The 14956-nt window shown below is 44.9% G+C and overlaps 1 protein-coding gene across 1 annotated transcript in view; it reads left to right on the top strand.

Moving 5' to 3' along the window:
- Window positions 1-14956, top strand: part of FAT3 (FAT atypical cadherin 3) — an 813871-nt gene that overhangs the window by 690829 nt on the left and 108086 nt on the right. The window contains exons 9-10 of the mRNA XM_069566576.1: window positions 1802-2012; window positions 7486-11559. Of these exons, the coding sequence (XP_069422677.1) occupies window positions 1802-2012; window positions 7486-11559 (4285 nt within the window). The remainder of the gene's footprint in view (window positions 1-1801; window positions 2013-7485; window positions 11560-14956) is intronic.

Genomic DNA, 14956 nt, shown 5'->3' with positions numbered 1-14956 from the left:
GAAAAAAGGACTGGTTCAAAATTGGGAAAGGAGTACATCAAGGCTGTATATTGTCACTCTGCTTATTTAACTTATATACATACAGAGTACCTCATGCGAAAAGCTGGCCTGGATGAAGCATAAGCTGGAATCAAGATTGCCGGGAGAAATATCAATAACCTCAGATATGCAGATAGATGACACCACCCTTATGGCAGAAAGTGAAGAGGAACTAAAGAGCCTCTTGATGAAAGTGAAAGAGGAGAGTGAAAAGGCTGCCTTAAAACTCAACATTCAGAAAACGAAGATCATGGCATCTGGTCCCATCACTTCAGGGCAAATAGATGGGGAAACAATGGAAACAGTAACAGACTTTATTTTCTTGGGCTCCAAAATGACTGCAGATGGTGACTGCAGCCATGAAATTAAAAGACACTTGCTCCTTGGAGGAAAAGCTATGACCAACCTAGACAGCATATTAAAAAGCAGAGACATTACTTTGCCAATAAAGGTCCATCTAGTCAAAGCTATATTTTTTCCAAAGTCATGTATGGATGTTAGAGTTGGACTATAAAGAAAGCTGAACACTGAAGAACTGATGCTTTTGAACTGTGGTATTGGAGAAGACTTGAGAGTCCGTTGGACTGCAAGGAGATCAACCAGTCCATCCTATAGGAAATCAATCCTGAATATTCATTGGAAGGACTGATGCTGAAGCTGAAACTCCAATACTTTGGCCACCTGATGCGAAGAACTGACTTGCTAGAAAAGACCCTGATGCTGGGAAAGATTGAGGGCAGGAGGAGGAGGAAATGACAGAAGATGAGATGGTTGGATGGCATCACTGACTCGATGGACATGAGTTTTACTAAGCTCTGGGAGTTGGTGATGGACAGAGAAGCCTGGCGTCCTGCAGTCCATGGGATAGCAAAGAGTCGAATATAACTGAGCAACTGAACTGGACTGAATTAAGCTCCTGCCATATGCAAACCAGGGAGAACTTTAAAGCAGTCAGGCAAGGTTCTTTGGTATTTCACCGTGTAAGGGTGTCACATTTTAGAAATTAAGATTTGGTTCATCTTCCCAGTGGTTAGGGTTCTCTCTTAGCTCTGGACCTTTATTTATGTTGGTTCCTCTTGCCTGAAATATATGCCACACACCACCTCCCCCAGCATTTTACCACTTCTACTTGGTTTTATAAGCTAGGCTACATTCTTCTTACTGCTTACTCATATTTTGGCATTTATCTTTTTGCCTTTTATCTGACTACTTACTTGTTTGCATTCCCTAGTCAACTACTGAGGGCAGGAACTGTATCAGAATCAGTGCTGAAACACCTGGGGCCATCCTGGAGCTTCACAGATAATAGATGATAGTAAATGTTTGTTGAATGAATGAATGAATGACAGTGCCTGCATTGCATTCATTACTTCCACATTTCAGTTTCCCCTTTAGAAGAGCTGCCACTCACCATTCCACTAGCAACTGTGCAGGCAAATTACAGAGGGCTGGGTGAGGGAGACCAGAGGGAAGTGCTATATTTGTGATATTCAGGCTTCAGTTCCACAAGCATGAACTGGACACAGGCCAGAGGCCAGGCATAATGCTGAGCAATCCAGTGTGGCCCCAGCTCTCACCGTGTTCACAATCAGTGTCCTCGCTTGCTAGAAGCACTGTTAGTTACTGAGAACCTACTCGGCCTGGGAATGGGTCAAGCACTTTCCGTGCATGATTTCATTTTGATTTCACTGTAGGCACAGCCATGTGAATTCTTTGCAACTTAAAGATTTTAGTCCTATTGCTTCTTGTATTTTGCCTCAAGGTCAGAGATCAGGAGTTTCCTTATCGAAGAAACTTGGCCCGAGTCATTGTGAATGTGGAAGATGCTAACGATCACAGCCCTTATTTTACCAACCCACTCTATGAAGCATCTGTGTTTGAATCGGCTGCTCTGGGATCAGCTGTACTGCAGGTGACGGCTCTGGACAAAGACAAAGGGGAAAATGCAGAACTCATGTATACCATAGAAGCAGGTGAGAGCTGTTGCAGACGGCAGCATCATGCATGGCACTGGACCCTCAGTAGTATCTATCACCATGTAAAATTCTCATAGTTACCACTGGCATGTCTCCAAATGGATTTTTTGGCCAAGCAACTGCCCTATTTGCTCAGTGATAGTGTATTAAGTTCTTGGCATTTCAGTAATATGTTTTCCATCATTGACAGCAAAGAAAGAGTTTCCTTTTATTGTGTTCAATCTCAGATTTTTTTGAAATGGAGAAGAGAAAAGACTGCATAATAAACTCTGTGGCTTTTTTTCTGATGGGTCAACAAGCCCGTGGCCTCAGACTGAAATAACCAAAGCCTCCCATCATAGGAGGGCTGCCAGACAGTTCTGTGAATTGAATCTTAAAGATCATTGTTTCCTTGTCAGTAGGTGGGCTGTGGGCTGTGGGCTTCAGAAATGCCTACTCCCCTCACACCCTAGTTAGCACAAACTCCCTTCATTGGAGGTGATATGAGTAGCATAGTAGTGGGTAGGGACTCAACAGCCTGCTTAACCTTACAGATAAATAAATACAGGCTCTTGTGTTGTTAAAACTTGAGAGTATTTTAAAAATTCAATTTTAATATCTAGAAGGCAATACCATAGTTTACTGATGGTCTGCAGATGGACACTTAGAAAACACTTATGACAGAATAGATGAATGTCCAAGCAAGGAGAGGACCATAAGCCTAAAAATCACAAAGATCCTTTTCTGCTCAGTTTTCCCTTTCCCTGTTCTGTCTGTTTTGAACGTTCAGGCCACATATTTCCAAAACGTTCTGCAACGTTATGTCTGTCGTGCATAATGCCAAACGCTGTCTCCTTTCATGCTAGCGCTGGAAAGGCTTCTTTCTCTTGATTTAAATAAGGAGCGTTTTTGAGAGTGGTTGAATTAAAATATGAATGCTAGAATGACAACTTTGGACTAAATATTTTTAGGAAAAAAAGCCAACAACCTTCTTTAAAAATAGCCCCTCTATTGAATGACAATATAAAACTATTTCCTGTATTAGACACTGATATTTTACATGAGTCTGTGTAAACTCTATACCAAAAAAAAAAAAAAAGAAAGAAAACAAGAAAAGACATGGGTTCATAACAGCCGGGTGCCTCAAGAGAATTTGTCCATTTCTTTTCCAATTTTCTGTAGAGTTTCCTTTCAGCCTAAAGCCCGACAGTGCGTTTGTGCATAGATGTGTGCTAAATTGCTTCAGTCATGTGCAACTCTGTGCCCCTGTGGACTGTAGCCTGCCAGGCTCCTCTGTCCATGGGATTCCCCGGCAAGAACACGGGCATGGGGAGCCGTGCCCTCCTCCAGGGGAGCTTCCTGACCCAGGGATCAAGCTCGTGTCTCCTATGTCTCCTGCCTTGGCAGGCGTGTTCTTTACCACTAGTGGCACCTCGGAAGGCCAAGCCTCACAGTACTTTTTTAAAAAATGCTATTTTGCGTTTCTTGTTTATCACAGGCCATTTTAGTTATTTTGTTATTCAGTCCTTGTTCCTTTAGTTTCACAAATAATATAGGGAAACTTTAAAAAAAATAAATATTTAAATACAGACACAGGAAACACGGCAATTCAATAACTCCTTATATTCATTCTGTAGCTCTCCCCTAATCACGTGTGTTTTTTCTTTTCTCCTCATTCATTTATGCATATACCTTCTTTTATGTCATTGTAATCATTTAGGTATATGGTTTTATTTCTACTTTGCTCAACATCTTCCAAGCATTTGTCCGTGTATCGACTTGTTTTTTACATTTGTTATTAGGGCTACTACTTCCCCTCTCAGATAACCAGACAATTTCAAAACCAGCTTGGGGGTTCTCAAAGAGTAATTTAAGGGTAGAAAGTTGAAAGTTCTGCATCGTTTATCTTTCAGCTTCCAAAGCCTGTGGCCGAGTGCTGATCATAGGCAAAGAAGTCAGTCATTTCTTCAGTTAAAGCTAGGCAGAAAGTTTTTTTTTCCCCCTTAAAATTTCTCTCATACAGAAAACTTGAATTTCCAGAAAACCCAAGGCATGCTTCGTATCTCAAAGAATAAACTTTGATTAGCTGTGTAAAAAGCTAATGAGAATTACAGGACAGATCGACCTGTGCTTGACCTGGACTGGTTCTGGTTAAGCCAAGTTTCTTTGCAGATCATGGTAGAAGACAGGCAGATCCCAGCTAGTTCAGGAGTTTGAAGCAAATAACAAGAGTTTGGTGTAAAGTGTTGTTGTTGTTTAGTCGCTAAGTCATGCCCAACTCAACTCATGTAAGTGCGCGCACAAAGCTCAATAAGCAAGATTTCACTCTCTTTACTGGTGGTGCGTTTTTTAAGGCTTCCTTGGCGGCTCAATGATAAAGAATCTGCCTACCAATGCAAGAGACACAGAGACTCGGGTTCCATGCCTGGGTGGGGAAGATCCCCTGGAGAAGGAAATGGCAGCCTGCTCCAGTATTCTTGCCTGGAAGATGCCATGGACAGAGGAGCCTGGTGGGCTACAGTCCATGGGGTCGCAAAGAGTCAGACATGACTGAGTGACTAAGCGACAGCAATTCATTTCCTATCCCCTGCCTGGCCTGAAGTAACTACTGAAGCTTTTTTTAAAATTTAATTAATTAATTTGGCTGCACCAAGTCTCAGTTGTATCCTGAGGGATCTTTCGTTGTGGCACGTGGGATCTAGTTCCCCAGCCAGGGATCAAACCTGGGCCCCTGCCTTGGGAGCTCAGAGTCCCAGCCACAGGATCTCCAAAGAAGTCCCTGAAGCTTTTTGTTTTTACCCAAAGGACTGAAGTAGAATCAAGTGCAGAACTTCAGGTCTTATATTTAGTTCAGGGTTGACATTTGGTGCCAGCAGTGGTTCACAAGTGGCTTGGAGAGAGGGCAGTACAGAAGAGACCAGGACTAGGAAAGAGCTAAGTTACGACGGGAGAGAGTGTATTAGACACCAAGATGGATACAGACGGAAAGTTAATCTTTCTTAGGTCTACCTCTCTCGGTCCTCAACAAATATTTATTGAGCTCCCTTTTTGAGCCAGGCAGTGTGCTGTATACCAAATTCATAATGGTAGGTAACATCAGCACAGCTTTTGCCCAGTTGCCGAAAGTCTATTAGAAGCCATGCTGTTGTTATTGCTGATTCACTAAATCATGTCTGACTCTTTGAAACCCCATGAGGTCACCCACCAGGTTCCTCTGGCCATGGGCTTTCCTAGGAGGAATAATGGTGTGGGTTGCCATTTCCTTGTCTAGGGGATCTCCCCGATCCAGAGATAGAACCCACATCTCCTGCACTGGCATAAATTCCAAGAAAACAAGCAGAGATTAGCTTCCAAAGATTTAAGTAGAGCAGAAGAGAGGAAGCAGGAAGTGGATTCCAAGTAAGCAGGACAGTGTGCTGAAGAGAGAGACAAAGCAGCCACTGGACAGCATCCTGGGGTGGGGTACCAAGGAGATCAACAGCCACAGGACCGCAGAGTAGAACAGTGCTACTCAGGGTCAAAGGCGGGCCTCTTTCATCCTTGCCATGTGTATCTTGCTGTTATGTCCTGAGCCTGGAGGAAGAAAGGTCTCTCATAAAGGAAGAAAGGTCTCACCTGAAAACTCCATGTGGGGCCCCATAATGAGAATGTAGCATTCAGGCCTGCATGTCAGGTATCTCTACATTTGCCTCCCCTAAGATGCTGAAGTGAAATGATTCCTGCCTTCTTGTGAGGGTCTGTGAATCAAATATTGGAGCACACTCAATTCCACAGTACCATTCATTGAAAATTTGCAAGCATGTTCCTGAGCTCACTGGCCTTCTTGTTGTCATGAAATGGGCATGTTCAGGTGGCATGTCCACATTTGGGGTCAGAATCAAATTCTTTACCTCTGTTAGATTTGCTCCCTCTTGAGAAATAAACAAGCATACAAATAGACTTCACAGGAACATGACATTTTTGTTTTCAGACTTGGAAAAGTTTGATTAATAAGTACATAGTAAGAAGTGTATAAATAGCTATATTTATTGTATATTTTGACTCTTGTGACCCCAGAGACTAGCCCACCAGGTTTCTCTGTCCATGGGATTTCCCAGGCAGGAACACTGGAGTGGGTTGCCATTTCCTACTCCAGGGGATCTTCCTGAGTCAAGGATCAAACCCATGTCTCCTACATTGGCTGGCAGATTCTTTACCACTGAGCCACCCGGGAAGCTCCATATTTCAATAAGAACTGTACTTACCTGCCTTCTCAATCCTGCAGCCGATTGTAATGATAATGACATTTAAACTCTCTGTATGTTGCCATGCCATAGAACTTCAAAAATTAAGAAAAACTCAGATATATTTGAATAACATAGATTTTTAACTTGTGATGTAAAAAAATGGGGACCCGGAAGTATGTGTGTTGTTTGAGAAGTAGGGGAAAGCCCCACAAGAAGCAAAAAGCCATATGGTGAAGGATGCTACTCCCCACTGTTCGTGACCTGTGTACCGCGTTCTTGGCGCTCTTTGCGTTTTGTGTCCCCCGCTCTCTCCTCCTCTTTCCTACCCTCCACAGTCCCGGATGTCGCCCCCGCCTGTCTCAGAGGCAGGCCTCTCAGCTTCTGCAGCGTCAGGGCACACAGGGTGCACAGAGGCTGCACCCTCTCAGTCTCCTGAGGTTCACGCCTCAAGTTCTTGATTTCAGTGCCCCTTCTGATGAACATTCTGTACTTCACCAGAAACCTCTCAAAAGTTTAGCAGATAGAATGGCTACTGATTGAAACAAGTGCCTTGTCATTGTTTATGTCCACTGTTATATCCATGTGTGCATGTGTGTGTGTGTGTGTGTGTGTTGGAGTGTAGGGGATTCGGAAAAAATTCTTGCAGCTTACAAAGCAAATGATGACTTGAGAAGAATTCTCCATGCCTGAGCAGCAAACCCCCTCCCCCTCCCCCAAGTAGTGTTGGGAATGAAGCTGATCCTGATGATATGAAACAATACCAGTTCCATGCAGCAAAACTTACCTCTGGGATTATCTTAAACCAAATGATTATGTGATGCTGTTGTGATGCGATTCCTACAGCCTTCTTTCTTACAGCATAGAGCATGGAATTGTGGCACTGAGTTCGGGATAAATGCCTTTTTACCTGTGTCACTGGCGTGTGCCAGCCCAATCTGGGACTAAGAAAGTCCTAAGCATTCTTACTAGAAAAGTCTTCCCTGCAAACTCTTATTTCCCAGTTTGAAACTATACAAGTGCTGGGCTGTTTTTCTTGTTAACCTGGATTAAGAAGATACTAATCTGAAATTCACAATGCACTGGAAAATTCATTTCAAAGTCTTTTGAATATCCTTTTAGGGAAGTCTCTCATTTTATTTCAGGATAAGGTGGAGTGAAAACAAATAATTGCTTCTATTTGCCATGCTGTGTAAAGTAGCCTCAAGATAAAGAGTTAATCTTCAGAAAATGACCCATTTGAACTCATTCTCTTATCTCTGTTGCAGGGAATACTGGGAACACATTTAAGATTGAACCAGTCCTGGGCATCATCACTGTTTCCAAAGAGCCAGACATGACGACAATGGGTCAGTTTGTCCTGTCAGTCAAAGTCACGGATCAGGGTTCCCCACCTATGTCTGCCACCGCCATCGTGCGCATTTCTGTCACCATGTCTGATAATTCTAACCCCAGGTTCACTCACAAAGACTACCAAGCAGAAGTGAATGAAAATGTTGATGTTGGAACATCTGTCATTCTAATCTCTGCCATCAGTCAATCCACTCTCATTTATGAAGTGAAAGATGGAAATGCTGATGGGATCTTCACCATAAACCCCTATTCTGGAGTCATCACCACTCGGAAGGTGCTGGATTACGAGCGGACTTCCTCTTATCAGCTCATTGTCCAGGCCACCAACATGGCAGGAATGGCTTCCAATGTCACAGTCAGTATTCAGATTGTTGATGAAAATGACAATGCACCAGTTTTTCTCTTTTCTCAATATTCAGGCAGCCTCAGCGAGGCAGCCCCCATCAATAGCATTGTCAGGAGCTCGGATAACAGCCCACTGGTGATTCGAGCCACTGATGCCGACAGCAACCGGAACGCTCTGCTTGTGTATCAGATTGTGGAGTCCACAGCCAAGAAGTTCTTCACAGTGGACTCCAGCACAGGGGCCATCAGAACAATTGCCAACCTGGACCATGAGGCCATTGCCCATTTCCTTTTCCATGTGCACGTGAGAGACAGTGGCAGCCCCCAGCTGACCGCGGAGAGTCCCGTTGAAGTCAACATAGAGGTGACGGATGTGAATGACAACCCACCTGTGTTCACTCAGGCTGTGTTTGAGACTGTCTTACTTCTACCGACCTATGTCGGAGTGGAGGTTCTGAAAGTTAGTGCCACGGATCCTGACTCCGAGGTACCCCCTGAACTGACATACAGCCTAATGGAAGGCAGCTTGGATCATTTTTTAATTGACTCAAATAGTGGAGTGCTCACCGTGAAAAACAACCACCTCTCCAAAGATCACTACATGCTGATAGTGAAGGTGTCTGATGGAAAGTTCTATAGCACATCCATGGTCACCATCGTGGTTAAAGAAGCCATGGACAGCGGCCTCCACTTTACTCAAAGCTTTTACTCCACCTCCATCTCAGAGAACAACACTAACATAACCAAAGTTGCTATTGTCAACGCAGTTGGCAATCGCCTTAATGAGCCCTTAAAATATAGCATCTTAAACCCAGGAAACAAGTTCAAGATAAAATCTACCTCAGGGGTCATTCAGACCACTGGAGTCCCCTTCGACCGTGAGGAGCAGGAATTATATGAGCTGGTGGTGGAAGCCAGCCGAGAGCTTGACCATCTACGGGTGGCGAGGGTGGTGGTCAGGGTTAGCATCGAAGACATAAACGACAACTCTCCAGTCTTTGTGGGTCTCCCTTACTATGCTGCTGTGCAGGTTGACGCTGAGCCTGGCACTCTGATTTACCGAGTGACGGCCATTGACAAAGACAAAGGTGCAAATGGAGAAGTGACCTACGTCCTACAGGACGACTATGGCCACTTCGAAATTAACCCCAATTCAGGGAATGTTATTTTAAAAGAAGCATTCAACTCAGACTTGTCCAACATTGAGTATGGAGTCACCATCCTAGCCAGAGATGGTGGGAAACCCTCTTTGTCCACGTCCGTGGAACTTCCCATCACTATTGTCAACAAAGCGATGCCCGTGTTTGATAAGCCCTTTTATACCGCATCAGTCAATGAAGATATTGGCATGGACACCCCCATTCTAAGTATCAACGCCACCAGTCCAGAAGGGCAAGGCATCATATATATCATTATTGATGGGGATCTGTATAAACAATTTGACATTGATTTTGACACTGGGGTCCTGAAAGTCATTAGCCCTTTGGATTATGAAATGACATCAGTTTACAAGTTGACAGTAAGAGCCAGTGATGCACTTACTGGGGCCAGGGCTGAAGTTACCATTGACCTGCTTGTTAATGATGTGAATGACAACCCACCTATTTTTGGTCAACCCACATACAATACAACATTATCAGAAGCGTCCCTCATCGGGACACCTGTTTTACAAGTTGTGTCTACTGATGCAGACTCAGGGAACAATAAAATGGTCCATTATCAGATTGTCCAGGATACTTACAACAGCACAGATTATTTTCACATAGACAGTGCAAGTGGCTTGATCCTGACCGCGCGGATGCTGGACCACGAGTCAGTGCAACACTGCACTTTGAAAGTCAGAGCCACAGATAATGGCTTCCCATCACTGAGCAGCGAGGTCCTGGTTCATATCTACATCTCGGACGTAAACGACAACCCTCCAGTCTTTAATCAGCTCATTTATGAGTCATACGTGAGTGAATTAGCCCCCCGGGGCCATTTTGTAACTTGTGTGCAAGCCTCCGATGCAGACAGCTCTGACTTTGACCGGTTGGAATACAGCATTTTATCTGGGAACGACCGGACGAGCTTTCTGATGGACAGCAAGAGTGGCATCATCACACTGTCCAACCACCGCAAGCAGCGGATGGAGCCTCTGTACAGTCTCAACGTGTCGGTCTCTGATGGGCTGTTCACGAGCACCGCCCAAGTGCATATCAGGGTCCTCGGAGCCAACCTGTACAGCCCTGCCTTTTCACAGAGCACCTACGTAGCTGAGGTGAGAGAGAACGCAGCCGCTGGGACAAAGGTAATCCACGTTCGGGCCACGGATGGGGATCCAGGGATGTATGGGCAGATCAGCTATGCCATCATCAATGACTTTGCTAAGGATAGATTCCTCATAGATGGCAATGGACAGGTCACCACAACAGAAAGGCTTGACAGGGAAAACCCTCTGGAAGGAGACATCAGTATTTTTTTGAGGGCCCTTGATGGCGGAGGAAGAACAACTTTCTGTACGGTGAGGGTGATTGTGGTGGATGAAAATGACAACGCCCCCCAGTTCTTGACAGTGGAATACAGAGCCAGCGTCAGGGCAGATGTTGGGCGGGGCCACCTGGTCACGCAGGTCCAAGCCATGGACCCAGATGATGGAGCAAATGCAAGGATTACTTATTCCCTCTATAGCGAGGCCTCGGTCTCAGTGGCTGACCTCCTGGAAATCGACCCTGACAATGGCTGGATGGTCACCAAAGGCCACTTTAACCAGCTGAAGAACACAGTGCTGTCCTTCTTTGTCAAGGCAGTGGACGGGGGCATCCCAGTGAAGCACTCCCTCATTCCAGTCTACATCCACGTCTTACCCCCTGAAACGTCCGTGCCCTCCTTTACCCAGTCTCAGTATTCCTTCACTGTGTCGGAAGATGCAGCCATCGGGAGCACGGTGGATACCGTGAGGGTTTTGCCCACTCAGAAGGTCAAATTCAGCACAGTTAATGGGGAGCGGCTGGAAAATAACAAAGGCAATGTCTTCATCATAGAACAGGAAACAGGCACGATCAAGCTGGACAAGCGTCTTGACCATGAGGTCAGCCCAGCTTTTCACTTCAAAGTGGCAGCCACTATACCCCTGGACAAAGTAGACATTGTGTTCACAGTGGATGTAGACGTCAAGGTACTGGATCTGAATGACAACAAGCCAGTCTTTGAAACTTCAAACTACGAGACAGTCATCATGGAAGGGATGCCCGTGGGCACCAGACTAACACAAGTGAGAGCCATGGATGTGGACTGGGGAGCCAACGGGCAGGTCACCTACTCCCTCCACTCGGATGCCCAGCCCGAGAAGGTGATGGAAGCCTTCAGCATCGACAGCAACACAGGCTGGATCAGTACCCTGAAGGACCTGGATCACGAGACAGACCCCGTGTTCACCTTCTCCGTGGTGGCCTCCGACCTCGGGGAAGCCTTCTCTCTTTCTTCCACGGCACTGGTGTCTGTCACGGTGACAGATATAAATGACAACGCTCCAGTCTTTGCCCACGAGGTGTACCGAGGAAATGTGAAGGAGAGCGACCCTCCGGGCGAGGTGGTAGCTGTCCTCAGCACGTGGGACAGAGATACGTCTGACATCAATCGCCAAGTTAGCTACCATATTACAGGTAAGTCTGCCACCCTCAGTGTTCACTCTATGCTTCGCTTCCTAAAGAAAGATGGAAGGTGATGGGGGCGGGCTTCCCCGCTGGCTCAGCGGTAGAGAATCCACCTGTAGTGCAGGAGCCACAGGAGACACACATTCGATCCCTGGGTCGGGAAGATCCGCTGGAGGAGGGCGTGGCAACCCATGCCAGTGTTCTTGCCTGGAGAATTCCACAGACAGAGGAGTCTGGCGGGCTACAGTCCATGGGGTCCCAGAGTCAGACATGGCTGAAGCGACTTAGCACCCACACATGCATGGCAGAGGGGTAAGAGTAGGGGAGAAAGACATGAGATGAGGGTTTGAGGAGTTATCTTACCTCTTTGGGACTGAGACAACTCAGTTCTTTAGTTGTTACTAACTCAGCCTTATTTTGAAGTTCATTAGTTTGCTTGTGACAGATGACCCAGACTGATACTCAGTCAATTTTTATCATTTGAAAAAAAGTCCAACTTTGCTGGCGGTTCAGTGGGCTAAGACTCCTTGCTTCCACTGTAAGGGACACAAGTTCAGTCCCCAGTCAGGAAACTAAGATCCCATATGCTACACAGAGTAGCCAAAATAAAGAAATAAAATTTAAAAAGAGTCCAGCCAAATATTCCAGTTGAAGAAATAAAAATAGCAGAATGCCTAAGAAGCTTTTTGTCTGAAATGAATATAAATAAATAAAAGTGATGCTTTACTCACCTTTCTCATGTCTTTACTGCAGAAATATACATTTTAACGGAAAAAAAAAAAACCAACACTTCCCTTCCACACTACTCTTCTTTTTCTTTATGGAGCTGTTTTCTTAATGTTGTTTTCTGTTTAACGGTCTTAATGCATTTGTGTTTTGATAGAGTAATTTATTTTTAAGTGTATTCCTTTTTCCTACTTTTTGTAATGGTAAGAAAATAAATAGGTTTATTTACAAGTTTTTCCTGGTAATGAAAGCTCAGATGCGTGCACACACACACATATGCATGCATGCACACATACAAATCAGAGGGTGTGTTTTTTGTTTTTGCTGAAAAATCTTAAATTATAACTCCAAGTCAAAGGGTATGTGTCCTGACATGGCAAATTTTTTGGGTCCCTTTTCTGTCTTTCCAAATAGTAAATAGCAGTTCAGTAGGAAAGCCAAGATAGACAAGTGAGGTCACACAGAATGCACACACACACACACACACACGTCACCATTGCTCTGAGCATCTTGTGTCAGAGTGAAAATGGGCTATCACTGATCTGGGGTCGCTTTCCAGGGGTGAAGGCCTTCAACTTCTAAGAGGAGAGGTTGGTGTTGTGGGAGCAGTCTTCTTGTTTGGGGGTTCTAAAGCTAATATTTTGATGTTGTGCCATTCAAAGGCAGAACATAAGCCAAGTGCCAAAAAATTTCAAAGAATCCATCCATACTTGTAGTCAGGTGGCTTCCCTTTAGAAAAACAACATTATTCACAGTGAAAAATGAATTAATTAGAATGCCCTTAGGACGCAAAATCTTCTTAAGTACTTTAGTGAGAAAGTTAATTAATCACCGCAGAATAAGACCCACAGGAGAGCATCCGTGCCTGTGCTCAGGACCCTCACATCTCCCTGCAGACTCCTCTTTACGCAACTGCTTTCTTGAGGCTGTTTTCTGTTTAAAGGTCTTAATGCATTTATGCTTTTTTCTGATACCTTACATTGTGTGTGTGTGTGTGTTTCATTAAAATGTATATTTCTGCAGTAAAGACGTGAGCGATCATGGTGAGGAAAGAAAGGTGAGTACAGTATCACTTTGACTTATTTGCATTCAGTTTCAGACAAAAAGCTTCTTAGGCATTTGGAGGGATACTTTTCTATTTGGAAGAACAGTTAAATACTCAACTTTAATTATTTACACGTTGTCTCTGAATTCTCAGTGGATGGTTTAAGGGACCATCCCATCGACTTTACCAAAGTAATGAGAATGGAATAGCTTCAAGCTACTGTTACTATTAGCCGTGCCAACCACCAACTGATTTTAATTAGATTTAACTTTTGCTCTTGATGTAACACAACTTGGCTGTGCTGCCACAGATGAACAAAGGGCATTTTATTTCACCAAAGAGCAGTGTGGGCCTGCACTGAAAGCATTCAGTAGAGAGGTTACATTTGTGCATGCTGAAATCATATTTGACTGAAGCCTAATTGAATCCTAGTCAGTGGTGGAGGAAAGTGATATCCCAAGGAGAACCCGTGCCTCACCAAAGCATTTTTCTCAACCTCAGCAGATTGGCCTTGAGGGCTCGATAAGTCTCTGCTGTGGGCGGCCGTTCCTTGCTGCAGGTGGAAGTGTGGGATGTTTACCAGCACCGCTGGCTTCTACCCAGTAGATTCCAGTAGCCCAGCCATTGGCATCACCCCTAATGGGGCATTCAGAAATGTCTCTTGGCATTGACAAATGTCCCGGGGATATGGGACTAGCCACTCTCAGTTGAGAATCACTGCCCTGGAGGAATGTGCAGCCCTCAGCTTCTCTGCACTGTCTGTCCACTATGGTTCATTTAGCCCATGGTTGAATCGCGAAAATCCAGCCTCTGTGCACCAGTGTTACAGGGGAGGTAAAAAAAGTTGGCTTAAAGCTCAACATTCAGAAAACTAAGATCATGGCATCTGGTCCCATCACTTCATGGCAAATAGATGGGGAAACAGTGGAAACAGTGGCTGACTTTATTTTTCTGGGTTCCAGAATCACTGCAGATGGTGATTGCAGCCATGAATTAAAAGATGTTTACTCCTTGGAAGGAAAGTTATGACCAACCTAGATAGCATATTCGAAAGCAGAGACATTACTTTGTCAACAAAGGTCCATCCAGTCAAGGCTATGGTTTTTCCAGTGGTCATGTATGGATGTGAGAGTTGGACTATAAAGAAAGCTGAGCACCAAAGAGTTGATGCTTTTGAACGGTGGTGTTGGAGAGTCCCTTGGACTGCAAGGAGATCCAACCAGTCCATCCTAAAGGAGATCAGTCGAATATTCATTGGAAGGACTGATGCTGAAGCTGAAACTCCAATACTTTGGCCAACTGATGCAGAGAGCTGACTCATTTGAAAAGACCCTGATGCTGGGAAAGATTGAGGGCAGGAGGAGAAGGGGATGACAGAGGATGAGATGGTTGGATGGTATCACCGACTCAATGGCCATGGGTTTGGGTGGACTCCGGGAGTTGGTGATGGACAGGGAGGCCTGGCGTGCTGTGGTTCATGGGGTCGCAAAGAGTCGGACACGACTGAGCGACTGGACTGAACTGAACTATGCACCAGTACCACATTAAATCCCAAAAACCGTTTGGGGCAATGTAGAAAGAAACAGCTTTATTGCTTTGCCAGGCAAAGGGGGCCACAGTGGGCTAATGCCCCCA

The sequence above is a fragment of the Ovis canadensis genome, chromosome 21 (assembly GCF_042477335.2).
Source record: "Ovis canadensis isolate MfBH-ARS-UI-01 breed Bighorn chromosome 21, ARS-UI_OviCan_v2, whole genome shotgun sequence".
NCBI lineage: Eukaryota > Metazoa > Chordata > Mammalia > Artiodactyla > Bovidae > Ovis > Ovis canadensis.
Note: the sequence above shows the minus strand (reverse complement) of the source record. Positions and strands in the feature narration are given on the sequence as shown.